Source organism: Blennius ocellaris (assembly GCF_963422515.1).
Source record: "Blennius ocellaris genome assembly, chromosome: 21".
In the NCBI taxonomy this organism is placed as follows: Eukaryota; Metazoa; Chordata; class Actinopteri; order Blenniiformes; family Blenniidae; genus Blennius; species Blennius ocellaris.
In genome coordinates, this window is record NC_137670.1 from 12,766,948 (window position 1) to 12,785,011 (window position 18,064).

Sequence of the window (18,064 nt, forward strand, 5' to 3'; positions counted from 1 at the left end):
ACTAATTGTAAAAAAAAGATAAAAGAAAGAAAGAAAAGTGTGGAACTATGTTATATTGCTAATCACCATTAATCACCATTGTTAAAAGATAATATAAATTATATTGCATATTTGTCCATAAAGGTGACAATAACTTGTATTGATGTTGGACATCCACCAGCTTTTAGGACATTTTTTATTGAAGCATTCAGAACCAACATTTCAGAGACAATTAATTCAATTTGCATACTTCTGGCAGTTTGAGATAAGAGAATGCAAATATCACAAGCTCACACATGACATGCAAGTACACCGATGGTGATTCCATTCTAATGACAGACAGCTTAAAAAAAACAACTCACAGTTTTATGAGGATTAAGAAAAAACTGACAAATAGTCTTAAAAAAACAGTTTCGGAGTCACATGTCTTACGTCAGCCCTCCTCTGGCTCCTCAAACTCCACAGACTCCAGCAGCCCCTGAAAACAGAAGTAGTGGGAGTTGCAGTAGACGGGAGGTTTGTTCGAGGAAGAGCCCACCACCTCTGGCTTCAGCGAGGCGAACGGATTGACTCCACTTCCCTTCATGTCCATCTCCAACTCCAGCAGGATTTGCAGGGAATAGGTCATCTCCGGCTCACTGCAGGTGGAAAACAAGAAGCCGTTCTTCAGTTCAGCCAATACATGCACACATAACATATACAGCAGTATAAAACATAGAGGGGAAGCTCTCTGGCAAAAAAAGTATTTTTTTCCCCCCAAAGGACTTGTTGAATTACAAACAAGCATCAGTGCCACCATGTAAATACTTTGAGCCTCAAAACGTCTTTATGTTAACAGATTCCCATACAACCTAATTTCTACAGTTTTGAATGCAACTAATAACTGATTACGTTGAATATTAATATAAAATATCTTCACCAAAATCACATTCAAACACATGAAGTCCCCCCCCCCTCCGTATTTAGTTACACTGTATATTCACATTTAGAGAACATGGCTCAAACACTCACTTGAGAGCCGTGAAAAGAGAAGGGATCTCATAATCCCTGAGGAGCAGCAGTGTTGGAAGCCAGCCCTCGCCCAGGCCTTGACTCGCATCGAACCCTTTCACACAAGGTTTGGAGAAATGCCAAAATCAATAATTCAATATGAACACAACACACACAAAAAAATGTGATAATATCATTTGCTGTCATATTTTTGTGCCACGGAACGTGATGCTCTCACCAGGGTGAAATCCAATCACGAGGTCTGGCTTTGCGGCTTCTTCTTTCTCCACCAGCTCCTCCCAGAACTGGTGGTAGAGGCCCCTGTAGGCGCTGATGAAGACCCTCTGCCTGGGGCCAAAAGCTCTGAGCGGGGGCCTCACAATGGGGCCGTTCACCAGCTCCGGTCCCACCATGACTACCTCGATGCCCTGGTGTCCGGGGAACATGTTGTTCAGCTCGTCGTAGTCCGTCAGCCTGGCCGCCAGCGTCTCACTCTGGCCGGCCCCCACCAGGTGGACGGTGAGGGGTTTGGACAAGGGGTCCAGACCAAACAGCCGCATCCCCCACGCCACTGTGAGCGGCCGGGAGAAGAACTCGCTGCAAACTCTCCACAGTGACTGCCGCAGGTCGTCGGCGCCGGGCCGAGGCCGCCCGGCGTCGGCCCACAAGTCTTTCATGTTCGCTCCGTTGAGAATGGGATCCAGTTTGGCCGTCAGATCTCCCTGCATGGCGAGCCACTCATCCCAACCTTTAACCTCCGACTGGGGCAACGACCATTTCCCCGTGGGGAATGGAAGGTCTCCTATCGATGGACCCAAAAGAAGAATATAAGTGTCAGCGTCACTGACTTTAGCGGTCTGTGTGGAGTTTGTCCGGTCCACATTTTACCTTTGAAAATGAGCCATTCCACGACCCTGTCGACGGCGGCGAGCCGAAGATGTGAGCAGAACCTCTTGTGTCTGGGCCAGTCAGCCTTCTGACAGTCCTTGCTGCAGTAGTAAACGTTTAAACATCTAGGAAAAGAGAATGCGATTAACAACTTTGATGTCCAAGTATTTTGGCATATGACATTATTTGAAATCTGTTTATTTTCCTTTTTGTTTTCACCTGGCACAACGCTTCAGGCTCTGTTGGTTTGGGAGCTGATTCGGCCACTTCTCACAGCGTGCACACATTTTAAAAGACTCCTCCATCTTCTCGAACATCTCTTTTGGGGACTTGAAGGCCAAAGGTTTGGCCTTCATGTCAGGAACAGCTCTGAAAAGAACAAAAAGGAGTGGACGGAAATTCATACAATTAAAAAAATTAAGCAATTGTTGATTATTCAATATTTGGAATGAGCTGCAATTCTAGTGCAGTGCTCCGACTGTAAGATATTTTAAAACTCTCATTGAATTATTCATTATTCCAATATAAACATGCACAATATTCATATCAAAGCCTCGTCACAGCTACTAAAGTTCTTGAATTTATTGCAAATCATAACATCCACTACACACTTGATTGATAAGTAAACTGCACAAAACCTGCAAAAAAATATAGCTTTTATGTTCAAAATGCTTCCTATGTATTATTGCAATATTGAACAGTCATTATGATTTCAGATTTTTTTTTTTTTAATGCTACTCTAGTCAGACTGACATAAAATGACATCATGTAAATGCAGCTACTGACTGAAGTCACAACCAAACTGGCAGACATTTACCAGCCTGCTCAATAACCCCATAACATCAAGAAATACATGTTAAACACTTGTCACCCTGTTGTAAAGCACCTTCATGTGCATTGATGTTGCAGTATAAGAAATAGAGTGTCACGTTTTGATCATTTAAATGTGCTCGTTTGTTCAAACTGTGTTCAACTGCCAGGTCCTTGAAGGCCGTGAGCTTCTATTATTAGACGTCGGCGTGTGCTGCTGTGTGAAGGGTGAAGTGTTTAAAACAAGGAGCTGCTTGAAGCTTATAGTTGAAACAAGTCAAACAAAGAGATCAGAACAGAGGATCCATAGACGAAAACGAGGGAAACACTGATTGGTTGGCACGTGCAGGTCAAACGTCATTCCGTCACGCTCTGCTGCCGTGCCTGGCTCCTCCTGTCGTTTTTGTAGGTTGTCTTTTTTTTTGGTTTTGTTTTGGGTTTTTAAATTCTCATATCACGGGAAGGTCAGCTGCTACATTCAGAAATGTGTTCCAAAATTGTAAACAAACTCCCAATTAAATGAGGCAAAACACATTCCGCCTACCTCTCGGTTTCAGCCATGTGAAGTTGTGCGAGTGAGTCAGGCCTGGTTCAGCGGCTGCTCTCTCCCTCTTCTGCTCCTGGTCTGACATGTGAGCGGCCTGCTGGGGGGCTGCCGGGACAGATATAGCACCTGGACGCTCGCTTCCAGAAGCGTCTGACAGATCAAGAATGTTCCCGACTTCACAAGACGTGCACCACACGGAGAACGACGTGTCGATTTTGGACGTTGTGCAGAAATGATTTATTAAAACATGTCGATTGTTGCATTTGTTTAAATGATAGCAGGAAGAAGACTGTCTGTGGTGAATACAGATGTGTTAATACATTAATATTCCCTATTGATTCAGTATTTTCAGAGTATTCATATGTTATTACATTTGTTACAAACAGAAGTCCCTGTGGATGAAGAAGTTCTTCCCTTTACCTGTTTTGTAATTAGTTCTGTTGTTTTTAAGAGAGCCTCTGGACAAAGAGTGTGATCGGCTGGAGATGAAAAAGAAATGTATGCTTCTATTAGACTTGGGATGTTTTGAATGTCGAATTTGCAAAGCAAAGATGGACGTGTTCCTTGTGGTTCACTCTGAGGGTGCAACACAAGTGTACAACACACATCCAGCCCTCCCAGTTTGTTTCTAAACAATCCATCTCGACATCTTTCTTTGACATACAGTATATATTAAACACAGGTCATTTTGTAATATGTTGCTTGCATTTCCTACTTTAATCCACAAGAGGTCTGTGTCGCACTGTTGAGGCTCCTAATAGAAAACTACAGAAGATTATTCCCAACAGAGTTTATTAAAATGTAAAGAAGCGACCTCGGTAAATAACGTCTCTGTGATGCTTTGTAGGCGATTTAATAGACACAAAGCAGAAGTTGCTGCTTCATCCTGTGAACATTTTCTGTCTTTATGGTGGACATTTGTCTTTATAATTGACATTCCTGCAACAGTCAGTTTAAGAGAGACCACTGAAAGGCTGGTTTATACTATTATCTGAATCTTTTGTTGTGGAGTTCTCGGCCAGTCACCAGATCCAAATGAGCACTCATGACGGATTTTACATTCATATATCTGACCCTCTCCGTTTTCATCAAAACATTTGATAAATTAGTCAATTTGACCTACATCTGTATCTTTTCCATTACCAATGTCATTTCATTATGTTGTTTTAGTAATTTGCCTCATTGTTTAGTTGTTTTAGGTATTATGGCCTTTTTGGAATTTAAAAATAGTATTTTTCCTTTAATATACTAATTTAAGGCCTTTCAGCATCTTCAAAAATTAATAAATTCGTATTCATGAAAGCTTATGTTGATGTAAGTTTAGACAGTTTGGTTGCTCTGCCTTTTTTTTTTTACCCAGAAGATAAAAATCATTTAAGGGAAATAGTACAATGTACAAATAAAATGAAGATAGTAGCTATCTAGTATTTAAACATGAGATTTACTGACAGCTTCATGGAGCCACTACAGTGGGGCTAAAGAGCCATGTGTGGCTCCAGCACCACAGGTTGCAAACCGCCGATCTAGTTTAACAGGATCTGAAACATGGAGGGTGGTAATCAGGGAATACTACAATTAATTAATTCAGAGCATTCCCGTTTTGTTGAAAGTATCTTTTATCCATCTCTAGAGATTACTGCGGTAACACTGCAATCTTTGCATACTCTTTAATATTCAGGAGGTTTTATTATTGTTTTTTTTTATTAGTATAAGCAAGCCATTCTATGCTTTGACAACAACAAAAACTACTTATATTATTTACAGCAGATTTAATGGTCATAAAGTGCAAGCTGCACTGCATCTAAAAACATAAAATCTTTCAATTTCCCCACGTCTCGTAATATAATACTGTCTTGTATTTACATTTCCTGCAGCAATAAGCACTATTCATCCTTTGTTACGAATGTGTCAGACAGGCAATGACTTATCTCGTGGGAATTCTTAACACAGTGGCTCACGCTGTTTTTCAGGATTGCATTGTGTGGTGAGGCATTACTAAATAACTCTTATCTGTCAAACAATTGCCACATGATGCGGGAGCCTTTCACTTAGTATGGGAGAAAACTTGTTCTTCTGAGCCTTGTCTTCAGGCGGCACCATGGTGTCGTGGTTCATATTCTCCAATCATTGGAATTTGCACATTCTCCTTGTGTGTGCTTGGGTGCACTTTAAAATATGGCTCGGTTAAATGTCAGAGCACCTGTTGCATTAGTATGCTTCATGCAGCGACTGGAAACTGGACATTGATGTAGATGCAGAACAACTCACAGGAAGCTACCAAATGGACACGTTTTGATATCATCATGGCTGCACAACAAAGGCCCTTTATACTCAACAAGCCTGTCACCTTGAGGCATCGAGGGGCTTCAACTGATGCCAGCAAGCTGGTGCCATCATCCCAGAAAATGAGCGCTGAGTGACTGTGGCGCTCTGCCTCATTAACCCCCCGTTAAATCAAATCAAATTGAAAGGACATTGTTAAATATAACCATGAAGCTGTGAATGTGTTTTTTTATTTTTTAAAAGCTATACAAAACACAAGAGAAGGCTTCAGGGTCCATATTCATGCAGCAGCAATGCAGCATTTATGTCACCGAGGCTTTAAGAGGCTTATTTAGAAAGACACATCCTAAACACAAACAAGCTCTGAATGTCCAACATGTGCTATGATGAGCTGTTAACAGTCGGCACCTGTGAAGACTCAAAGTCTTCACAGGGCAGCAGTCCCTGGAAACGAATGTAGTGAGAGTTGCAGTAGACCGGAGGTTTGTTCGGACAGGCCTGGACCTGCTCGGGTTTCTGCGAGGAGAATGGATTGGACCCGCTGTCCCTGATGTGCACCTCCAGTTCCTGCAGGATCTGCAGCGAGTGTTTGAGCTCCATCTCACTGCAGAGACAAGTGAAGAAATCAATTAATCTGCTGCCTTGTGTGTGATTATCCTCACGAGGGAGCCGACAGGGAACTGAACACCCCTGCGGAGACACTGAGAAGAGGACGGCATCCACAGAGGAGACGCACATGATCGGCCACTTGTAAGTTTGATCAGGTTACACTCTGCAGGGGGAGTGTGTTGAAAGTGCCTGCGGTGGAGGATACAAATCTTCACTTCATCATCGCCTCCGTGCACACAGGGAACTGGCATTTGCCACCAAGAAGGAAGGAGTGTGGAGAAGGGGAGGAGGAGGCGGGAAGGAGTGTGATTCGGGTTTTGGGCAACAATAACTGTGCTGTGATGGATGACTGCAGTGGTGAGGTCAGCAAGGTGAGGAGCAGCTAGACCGAATGCCTCGTGTGAGTAAACAAGACTTTCCTGCTGAGGGGTGTGTTCTGTATTTATCCGTTCGGACACCTGCTTTCTGGAGGAGTTTGCAGATAAGGTAAGGCGATGAAGGCTCAAATATTTATGCAACATTGCAAAAGAAGGAGTTTGAGCTCACTTGTACATGGTGAAGAAGGACGGGATGTTATAGTCTCTGAGCAGCAGAAGAGTCGGCAGCCAACCTTCAACAAGACCCTGGTTCGCGTGAAACCCTGGGATGAAAACAAATATAGATGAATGCATGTCAGTGATATGGTGAACTGATATGGACATTCAGTTTTAGTCACGTTCATCGATCAAGCACAGATATTTGCTTCTTTGTGTGAAAATTCGAGAAACACAACATTGTCACCTTGTGTGTGTGTGTGCGTGTGTATGTATATATAGAGATATGGTTTGTATTGTATTTTTGCTAACCCAGTAATCGCATATTCATATTTTTCACTATATGCATATTAAACTTTGTTGTTAATTCAAAACTTATGTTTATTTTATGATTTTTTTAAAATCCAACCTCTGAAGCAATAAGCAACGATACTGTGTAAAAGGCAAATCGGTAATTAAGCATTTCCTAATTTTTTGTCCATTTCTGAAGGTCCAATAAACCTCCAATGTAGGGCCTCTTGTGCTCATTCCATTTGTGATAATCCAGCAAATAATATCACAAAATATTGTCCGTCTGGTTCTCCAGCCTTGGCATTTGGGTGTGTATAATCACAGAAAATCAACTCAAAATAGGTGGTCCCAGTGAGATTAACAAAAAGATAATTATTTAAAGAACATTTATGCGTATTTGGTGCTTTGTTGATAATAAAACATTTTGTATGTTATGAACGTGTATGTTCATATGTGTATGTTATAAGTTGGGGATGCCGTGACACAGTGATGTTTGGTTAATATGCTCTGGAAATTAATCATAATTTCAATTAAATAACCACCTTTATAATAGGCTACATGAAGAATAAACTAAATATTGATAGGCTAACTCTCAACAAAACCAGCCTTCATCCCATCATTTCCTCCCTCAAATGCTCTGATCATAAACATCACAGCCACTAGAGGTCACTATAGGTGTTTATTCTAGCTTTGGTTGGTGTTCCATCATATCTAAGAGTCTAATTAAGCAGAACCTCGCCATTAGATTGAGAACAACTTTAAAATATGCTCCCTGTTTTGCTTTGCACCACCTTCCTGTTTGAAACACGCTGCTAAATGCACCACTCAGGAAACGGGTCCAGCTGAGTGACGCTGACATCCCAAAGCTCTTGATCCGCCTCCGCATCGTCTCCATTCGGTCTGCAGAAGTTGACGGGAGGAAATGTAAAGGCTGTTTCCCCCTTCGGTGAGGTGAAGATGGAACAGATTACGCTTGATTAGTCTCCAGCTGGCCTCGCCTTTCTTTTCTCAGCTCGAACACAATTCCTCCGAGGCGATGCCTAATTGTCGATGGACGTGACGATGCGAGCTAAGCGCCGGAGAACTTCGGCTGAACTTTCAGCTTGTTCACACTAAACCAGCTGAAAATGTATGACATTCTCGCTAAGTCACACAAACAATTTGCAGCAGCGGTCCGGCTATATTTAAGACGGGTTGGGCACATAATCCCGCGGCATATTAACTGACAGATGTCACTTTCCCCAATGCCGACACTGAGCTGTTGGAGCGTAAAGCTTTCTGAGCAGCGGAACGGTGAAAAGTTTGCCCTTCAGCCAGATTACTGAGGTTCAAGCCACCATGGGAGCAAAGACCTAAAATCCACTCGACTGAAGAGCGGCTGAGTGAGGCCAAACTGAACTCTCCTGTTTGGTTTAATCTCGTCTCACGTTAATGATTTCTAAAAGATAGGGATGTAAACATAGATTAGATTTTAATATAGCAGCTCCAGGTGAGATTTATGGACACACACTGGTGTTTATACCAGCTCTGTGGGTGTTGCAGAGGTTCTCGGATTATACCACAGAGGCAGAGCAATGTTCGGCCCGTGATACTGGCACACAGATGGTATCATGTCATCCACCGCCTGTCCCTTTTCTTTCGTGTTTTTTTTTTTTTCCGGGGGAACTCAAACTAGAGGGAAAATGGATTTGGATTTTAATCATGCATGTCGTGATATGAACATCCCTGAGGTTACGCTTCTCATTGCGATAAAAAATTTAACGGGGAGTTAAGTGTTCAGAGGTTTTAGACCTCCAGGAGATAAGGTGACAAAGAGAGGCCGCAGTCTGACTGTTAATGGCGGCAGCAGCTTCCTGGCGCAAGTGCGGACTTCAACCATGTGGTGGGTAACAGCGGTGGTAATGCTAATAGATTAAATGTGTTCCCTGATGTGAAACTACACACTAGCACACTACAGAGCAATGAATATAATTTTTTTTTGTAATGGACAACACTAATAAAAGATTATCCTATCCGTTGTCATTTTCCTTCACTTGTGACTTTTACAAACACCTACTTTTTTATTTTTTTATTATGCCTTTTGTCAGACACTTTAATGCAATATTGCCAAAACGGGGTCATAAAGCAGCACTAAGTCAGGTTCTGAGTTTGAAATGCAGACGGGCTCTCAGACAGTTTACTCGCAGGATGACTGATTCCTGTATATTTAGCTCCAGTGAAGCCTGCAGCGATAACTCAGCCAAGGGTTGCGGGGACATTCGGTTCAGGGGTTTTAGCTCTGATTTGCAGGTTAAATAGTTGGGGAACACAGTGTGTATGAGGGTGTCGGTTTACAGCGCCACTTTTGATGAGGTGGTTGTGAAAGTGGACAAAAAAGATGTCGAGACCTTGAGTCTAAAATACCACAGTGCTTTCAGACGGCCGTCGTGCTGTAGTGTTTTCTTAGATCAGAGCGGTTTAAGCCTCAAATCAATGATTTTTGCACATAATTCAGAGTGAGTGGCTGAGTCTCCCTTTTCAAAAGGGCAGCTTAGTGACGTGATGCTGAGTCCAGCAGTCTCGAGCCAAACTCCTTCCCAGCTGCTTCCATTAATCACCCAAATCTCCAATAAAAGTCCGCCGCTAATGAATAGGCCAGATCCAGTGAGTTACACGTCTCCTACTTTTACTGTTCTCTGGAAGAGGTGATTGTCGACAAGTCACTGGTTCTTTCAGACAGCTGACTACTTCAGCTAAGCTGTTTCTATTCATAGCCGCGGTGATCATTATTATTATGTTCTCTGCCGCTTGATTTAAAAGCATTTGAAGTTCGGGCCTCAATCAAGATTTTATGTTCACATTTGGCAGGTAGTGTTTCTTTTTTTTTTCCTCACATACCAGGATGGAATCCGATCACCAGGTCTGGCCTGGCTGCCTTGTCTTTCTCCACCACGTCCTCCCAGAACTGGTGGTACAGATCTTTGCAGGCGCTGATGTAAACTTGCTGCCTGGGGCCAAAAGCGGTGAGAGGCGGTCTCATGATGGGGCCGTGCACCACCTCCGGTCCCACCATCACCACCTCAATGCCCTGGTGTCCAGGAAACATGCTGGTCAGCTCATCGTAGTCCGTCAGCCTGGCTCCCATCGTCTCGTTGTGGGACGTTCCCGCCAGGTGGATGGTGAGAGGCTTTGCGTGTGGGTCAAGGCCGAAGTGCCGCACAGCCATCCCGACCGTGAGAGCCCGTGAAAGAAACTCGCTCTGAATCCGCCACAACGACTGCCGAAGGTCATCGTCATCCGGCCTTGGCCTGGAGGCATTTTTCCAAAGGTTGGTCATGCTGGCACCAGACAGGATGGCATCCAGACGCGGCGTGAGGTCGCCCTGCATGGGAATCCAGTCGTCCCAGCTCTTGACCTCAGCAGCTGACTTGACCCATTTCTCAGTAGAGAATGGAAGATCTCCTGCGCAGGTAGGAAAACACACGACGACCATTTATGTGACCCGCTTGAGTATACAAAGACTTCCGTCTCATTGGGGGGTTCACATCTCGCTTAAAAAAAGCAGGAGATTAAAAAAAAAAAAGTCTAATTAAAATTCTACAAACAGACCAATACAGCATCACCACTTTCTTTTTTTGGTCACATTCTGCCTTCCAGGCATTTCATTTTCAGCTGAACTTTAAAATATGACTTTTAATTACAGGGATTTGTCTGCCTTGTTAACTTAAACTGCTATCAAGGCAAATTTTAATTCCAACATCGTTTGCATTTCTCACCAGTGAACATCAGCCACTCCACGAGTCTGTCGATGGCAACCAGCCGCAGCGATTTGCAGAACTTTTTGTGCTGAGGCCAGTCCTGTTTCTGACAGTCTTTCGTGCAATAATACACATTCAAACACCTGTCAAAAAAACAGCAGGGGAGGGAAAGAGTCAAACGCATGCAAGCCGGGGGTCACACGGTTCAATTTAATCAGAATTGGGCTGCAGGTAGAAAAGATATCGCCTCACTGATTTATGAACCCAATAAAGGAGCTCAGATTTGCCTTTGACTGTGCCAGCCTGCACGCTGGTGACCCACATCTCAAGAAGTTGTTTCATTTGTATCATAAATATGGACATTCATCATTTATATACGTATTTAGAAATGGAGACTTTCAGCACTTAGGTGTTGTTAAATAATATTACAAGAACACTTGTTTTCTTTTTGCATTTTTGACTCAAACTGTGACTCAAACTCAACTAAAGGTTATTTATGTCCAATAAAAATCTTTCGAAAGGAGTTAAATCGACAAAAAATACAGCCTGTTTCACAACTGATAGTTAAAATAATCTCTTAATGAACTCAAGCTGTCACTAGATGTATTCAAAAAGCTTTCAGTCGCCACATGACACGCGTGTCCTGCAAAATCAAGGTGATGTTTCATGTAATCATTCAAATGTGATCATGGTTCATTTTAGAGGAACCTGAAAATATTGACAGTGACCACGTAGGTTCATGCTTGTATTTAGTTTTAGTATTTAAAATATTCCGCAATCTGAGTTGACGTTTAGCAGTTTTGATTCTCACACGATTGAACTACACAAAGAATATTTGCTTCATTTTGATGATCACTGCATTGAAAAATGTGAGGTTTTGTCATCCTGCAGTCTGAGTTGAACCCTGTAGCAGTGCAGTTGTCACCAAACAAACCCATTAATAAAGCTTTCAATTCGTTGGCGCTCAAGGCTGAAGTGGCTCCACAACATGCGACATGCATGCGTGCTATTTGCTTTGGACTTTTCATCTTCTTCAGCTGGAGGTGCTGGAGTATCATGTTTTATTATGTGAATTCTGTTAAGATGTTTCCCTCCTCACGTATTTCCTATTGCTAAGCAAGGTGGTGTCAAATCTCCAAATACTGAAAGTGCATTTGGGGGTTTACTGCTTGCAACATATAGTCCAGACAGCTTCTTTTTTTTTTTTTTTAATAGACCAGCTGGAATGTCTTGTTTGTGCCAGGACATAAATAGCACCTAACGTTAATCTCGATCGTTGACCTTCGCATTTGGTGGCAATCCGGTGACCCGATAATGAATTCTGTCCTGTTTTAAATATCTGCTGCAGTCGGCAGAGCCTGGCATTTATTACCGATTGCACCTCTGCGTGTGGATGTGGGGCCTTTTGTGTTGTCACACAGTTTTGTTGATGAGGGGCTGTGCTGGATTAAAGTTCTGACAGTCAGGTGCAATAGGAGAACGTAATACTTTACCACTCAATCATTCGTAGCCTTCGAGGTACCCAGATTTACATAAAATAATTCATGAGCCAGTGTGTCCATCATGAAGCACTTTGTGCGAACTAATCCTACAGAAGAGGCTTAAAAGTGGACATGGTGAGTTAAAACAAGGTGAGAAAACAGAGTCCTTCAAAGTTGAAGCCCGAGAGATATTTTTGCTTTAATAATAAACAAGGCTGACTAGAAGTTAATAAGAATTAAGGAGGTACTGATTCAGCAAAAAAAAAAAAAAAAAAAAAAGACGGCAGCAGGCTCTGTTTTATTGTTGGCCGTAACGTTGATGTTAAAGGTCTTGAGGGTTTTGCTTTTCAGCAGTTCTGTTTTCTGTCCGAGTAAATGGCTGCTGCCGCTTCTAGCGAGTGCAGCCAGAGAGTCTCTGGCAGCTGAGAATTTCAAGAGAAGTGCACCGGCAACAACGTGTGTGTGAACGTCCGAGAACCGTCCATACAAAAGGAAACAAGAAGACGGACACTGAGACGCCCCAAGAGTATCTCACGCACAAGAAAATGCAACTGCTTCTGTTTTCCTCTTTGGGGGTTTTTTTCAACACGGTGACGCTGTCACATTGTGGAGTTTCTTAAACTGTATTTAATAAGCTGCAGAGTCACGGAGAGATGGAGCACAGTCAGGGGACTCAGCTATATTTGCCATTGGCCATCGGCCACCTCTGTAGTGCCGGCCGCACTTCGCTGGCTTATCATTCCGCTGCTGATACAATGGCAACTGGTAATGCTTCACACGTGACGGCCATTGGACAACCACATCAAACCAATACTGTGCCGATGTGATGACAGATCCGAGCGGACAACAGTGGAGGTTTACTTTCCTAAAATAATCCGACTGTCAACAATGATTAATGCTAATCGGCGTTAATGCCAGAATGCCGTGATTTATTCTCAACAGACCCGACACTCCGCTGTGGAGCATCGCTCTTCGCTTGTGGCTTCGCACTCACTTCACGCAGCGTTTCAGGCTCCGGCCCTCGCCCAGCTGGTTGGGGAGTTTGTTGCAGCCGGTGCAGAACTTGAAGGTCTCCTCCATCTTCTGGAACATCTCCTTGTAGCTACGGAATGAGATTCCTTGAACCTTTCCCTCCACGGCCGACCTGGTTAGAATAAGACACGCAACGGTAACTTTAACCGAACTAACAGAAAACAGTCAACATTGGGTTTTCTGTATAGTTTACAAGCAGTTTTAACCTGTATTCTCCGTAGTCCTTCATGTTGAGCTTGTTGAGGATCACCTGAGAGAGGCCAGGTACGTTAGAGTCCAGAGAGTGGAAACCCGACTGGTCGGAAAAGACGCTGTCCATCCCCGGGGCGAAGGACTGGGGGAGTGCTGGGATCTGGGATGCCATGTTATCACTCAGACCTGTTACTGGGAGAGAAATTAATACATATTAAAATATGAATAACACATTACTGTGTTGATCACATATACTGTATCACATGGTGCAATATCCAATAATATCTGTTGGAAAGCTGCTCGATTGACCCAAAATCACTCGCGCGTACCTTTAACACACATATCAGCTTGGTGCTACCGCACTATTGTTAGATTAAAGGAAATATGGATGTTTATATGTTCACTTTGACCATCAGAAGCTGATGTACAGGTGTACTGCAAGAAGCTGCAACATCACGGAGATGATGTATGTAAACATAAGCTAAGAATGTTTCAGATAGGATCACAGCTCCGTGTCAACATGCAATACACAATGTTCTCTATAATCTGATTGAACTAATTGTCAATGCATTTTAAAAAGTATTGGAAAGGTACTGAAATGGTTTATTATTTGTTTTTTTTTGTTTTGTTTTTCATGATTTTAATCGCTTCAGTACAAATACAACACCTGAGATTATAATCACAATCCATTAGATCGAAGAACCTTCCTATTTTCTTTACCGTAATCTCAATTGAATTCTTAAAAATGCTGCTAACCTTTCAGTTATTATGATAAGAGTGAAGAAAACACTCACAAAACCTAAAGGAAAAACGTCATAATCGTATAAATATGATTAAATGTTCCCAAACTTAAGAGAGAAATCAAACACCCCCATCTGCCTCACAATGGTTTGGTCCATTTCACTGCCTGTGCATCAGTGGAAGTGTGTCGGAGTGGATAAAACAGGAAACGTTCATTTTCGTCTACTTTTCTAAAGTTGCCTGTGTCCTAATATTTCTGTAACCATCATTTATGTCTATAATTATTGCGAGTAATAAAAACCTTGAGGTATTTATTGATTGATTAATCGATATAGTAAGTGATAATTGTTTGTCTGTATGATGCACGTTGGCTATTGTGAAAGATAGCGTGTTATGTTGTGTGGGCTTTTCTTAACGGTGACTACTGAAAGTTGCTTATTATTCCTTAATGCTGATGCCCCCTTATTAGTCCAGTGTTTGGACCACATGCAAATCAATCCAAGGATTTAGGGATTATGAGCTCTTGTGCTTTGTGCGCTCTGTAAAGTCTCCCTGTGCTGACCCAACACTTGTGAGCGCTCTCGAGCAAACTAAATCATCCAGAAAAGATCTGCCACTCAAACTCAACCCGGAAACAGGATCCCCAAAACAGCAGTCAGATTCCTTTTAGGCCCCTTCAACACTCTCAATCACCAAATCGGTCAAATCAGTTGGGTTGTGTTCTATGTGCTGACAGACGCAGAGCAGAGTCGGTCGGTGGCGTGGACCAGCTCAGACTGACAAATGAGAAGAAGCAGGGCTGATGACGGTGCGCCACCGTGGGAAGGACATCCAGTTTAACAAGAGTTCTTTGGAGCAAGGCATCCAATGAAGAAAAGAAAAAAACAAAAACCCCACAACAACAACATAGGGCTGCTTTTAGACGAGTCCAGTTTGAATTATTCTTGACCTATGACAGGCATTCACAACCAGTTACTGCACGTCCAGGCGGTTATTGAAGATGTGTATAAAGATAGGCTGGTCTGTAAAATGTGACATTTTCAGGGTCTTTACATTCTAAAAGTGAAAGACAACACTGCCCTGACTGGGACACAGTGTGTGCATTTGAAGAATACTTTAAGACTAAAAGCCAGGACTGATTTCCAGGCTTGAAAATACTCCCCTCCCCTCCCCCCCCCCCCCCCCCCTCCGGTCTCCAGTGGACTCTCTGGCCCCGATGACAGAAAGTCCCATGACATGCAGATCACACAAATCTCAGACAAGCGGAGGCTCCATCAGGCATGTTCTTGTAGGTGTGTTCATTGTGCCCCTGCCCTTGACTGAAATCCTCCCTTACCCAACCATCCAAAGCCACCCCCTCCCGGTTTGCATCTCACATGATTTACTCACTTGGCCTTGCATGTGTGAAAATAAGGGCTGGAGAAAAGTGATCATCCAGTGGTGGCGGTGGCGCACACATCTCTGCCAGTCACACACCTCCTCCGGTCTTTCTTTAGAAACGACGGCGCAGTCAACATACTACCATTAACTTCTTCAAGTCTGAAATAATTCATGCAGGTTTCTGTATGTGCCTCGGGCTGGGGTTTTTTTTTTTTGCAGGGAAACACAGATACTTCCCTGCGAAGTAGAACTGTACTTTCCCCGGCTTTAAGAAATCAATCCACAAACCTTCATGCAACTTGATGCAATGAAACTCTAACTCAATAAATGGTTCACTTTATCACCCTGAGACACTCTTCAGTGCTCACAGGGCTTCTTTTCCAGTGTAATGTTGAGGGGGGAAAAAAACAAGTTTTCTTCCCCTTTTGGGAACTCTGTATCTTTTCAATTTCATACCAAGTGTTGCTTGGGAGTGATTTATCCTTATCATGTGTGCAGACTAAATTGAAAGGCTTATATCTAATTAGTTCTTCGGTATCTACAGAGCACCGAGGGAAGCAGGGAGCTGGAAATGAACAGATTTCCCTTGGGACGGCAGGTTTTCACTTTTCTTCCTTCACCTGTCCAGACGATAACCCCCAACACCCTCGACTGACTAACTACCCACAGCATTGCCACATTTGCAGCCTGCCCGGCCATGCACATCTAACTCGAGCAGCCTGAGGTATGTCCAAACGCTGAGATGGGTGGAGAGATAATTCGGTGGTCATTACCTTTCGCTTTCAGATGAGCCGGGTCACTTCGAGATGATTTTCTCGGTTTCTTGACAAAGAGAATGACTGACGGCTCCTTGTGCTGGATGAAACCACCTCGTTCATGGAGTCCTGCCACTTTTAGGCTCGACGCATGTGTAACCCTTACCACCTCAGAGAGTGGCCCTGCAATCTGAGGTTAAGAGGGGAGCCCACTCAGTGGGAGAGGGAGCGTGACAGGATGGGGAGGGAGGGGAAGGCGTTTGCCCCTAAAGAAGGTGGGAACACATGAAAAAGAGGAGTGGAGAGCACAGCCTGGGTACTCTTTTAGTAGAGGAATTGGCAGGGTAGGGTGAAGGGAGGGTTAAGTGGAGGTTTTTGGAAGAAGAGGTGGAGACTGTCATCAGGAGCTTGCAGGGGAAGGGGGTGGGGGGTGGGTGGTGGGGTCAGAGTTTTGTATTCCAGAAAAAGTGCAGACGCCAGAGAGGTGCTCTGAAAAATAAAGCAGCCTGCAAAAAGATACTCGTGTCATGAGAGGGGACACAAATCACAGGCCAAGAACTGGACAGCAAAGAGACATTCATGATGGACAGCAGTAAACTAGTGGGGGAAAAACCCAGAGTAGAGCTTTCAAATGGTTTATTAGCAACTTCTCTGTAGTTTTTAGAAAAAATATTTTTCACAATTACTTTTCAAAATAGGAATCATTAGGACTGTTTCATTTTGTTTTAAATTGACCTTGCCTAATCTCAAGTCTTTGGATTTTCTGGATATTTATCTTGATGGTCAACTGTATAATACTTTTGTTTTGCTATTTGTTTTGTTTTGTTTTTTAATTCTCCCATTGGACATTTAAAGCTGCAATGAATAATTACAATTCTTTAAATCACTTTACTTCCATTTCCATGGAAAGAGTCTGTGCAGAGTTTTCCTCATCTCCCCGTGCATTCATGTATGTCAAGTCCTTTCTTCGTCACGCACAACAATTATACATAGTACAATGAGATGTTTTAAGTACCTGTTCCGCACAGAAATAAACTGCAAACGTCCAATCCCAAGTCCGCCTCTTTAACCTCTATGCCACCACTGCATTACCCATAATGCAGTTTCCTCCCACAAACACCCATTTGAGGCTGATTGGTGACTATAAAATGCTTCCTAACACATTGGCGCCTTTAAATTGATTGAAAGAACTATGTAGTCTCAAAGTGGGCCGTATGGTCGGTGGGTGTGGGAAACACTCTGTAAAATACTGAAAAGATGTGGAGATTAAGATTCTTCATCACTTGTTTTAATGTGCTTCTTTCATTTCTTTTAAAAGCTTCAATGTATTTTCTTTTTAAGTCTTTGTAAACTTTCCTCCATTTCTTTGTAAAAGCACCGTGAAAAGCCCTGGGTTTGAACAGTGCTCTATAAATATGATAGGAATTTGCCTTGCCTTGAAAACCTAAGTTTCTATCTGGTGAACTGTTGACCTCTCCCGTGTGTATCCTGCCTTCACCCTCATGTTATCTGGAGATAAGAGTCAGCAACATGTTTAATTATTGAGGCCTCATGTAACGTTCAGAGTTGTCAGCCTGTAGAGCAGAAACAGCCAGCAGGAATGACCCATAAAATGGTAAATGGACTTTACTTACAGCGTATCGCACATTTGACCACTTCACATCAGGCCGGTAACAATCTTCTCATCCTAATGAGCAACATTTGGCAGTATATTTTTTTTAACTCTGCATATGCATGTGCTCGTTTCTGAAAAGCACAACAAAAGCATTTTTGCGGCTGTGTAAATGCTGAAACATTCCGTCTCAGGTAAACACTG

The 18,064-nt window shown here is 43.0% G+C and overlaps 1 protein-coding gene across 1 annotated transcript; it reads right to left on the reverse strand.

Annotated features, from left to right (window-relative positions):
• Nucleotides 1-239: 239 nt before the first annotated feature.
• mss51 (MSS51 mitochondrial translational activator) lies at nucleotides 240-16,519 on the reverse strand. The gene is made up of 14 exons (XM_080517461.1): nucleotides 16,267-16,519; nucleotides 13,387-13,564; nucleotides 13,143-13,292; nucleotides 10,686-10,810; nucleotides 9,808-10,371; nucleotides 6,653-6,746; nucleotides 5,880-6,101; nucleotides 3,635-3,693; nucleotides 3,212-3,388; nucleotides 2,077-2,224; nucleotides 1,858-1,982; nucleotides 1,208-1,771; nucleotides 991-1,084; nucleotides 240-617 (listed from the first exon to the last, which is right to left on the reverse strand). The coding sequence occupies exons 2-14, from the start codon at nucleotides 13,542-13,544 to the stop codon at nucleotides 413-415; spliced, it is 2,685 nt and encodes an 894-aa protein (XP_080373587.1). The 5' UTR covers nucleotides 13,545-13,564; nucleotides 16,267-16,519; the 3' UTR covers nucleotides 240-412.
• Between the last annotated feature and the right edge of the window lie 1,545 nt (nucleotides 16,520-18,064).

Excerpts from the sequence above, each read along its gene's own strand:
- mss51 (XM_080517461.1), bottom strand. The coding sequence starts at position 13,544 with ATGGCATCCCAGATCCCAGCACTCCCCCAGTCCTTCGCCCCGGGGATG. Across the intron at positions 6,102-6,652 it reads TCCTTCTTCACCATGTACAA|TGAGATGGAGCTCAAACACT; the intron begins GTGAGCTCAAAC and ends TTGTCTCTGCAG. Across the intron at positions 1,085-1,207 it reads CGTGATTGGATTTCACCCTG|GGTTCGATGCGAGTCAAGGC; the intron begins GTGAGAGCATCA and ends CTTGTGTGAAAG.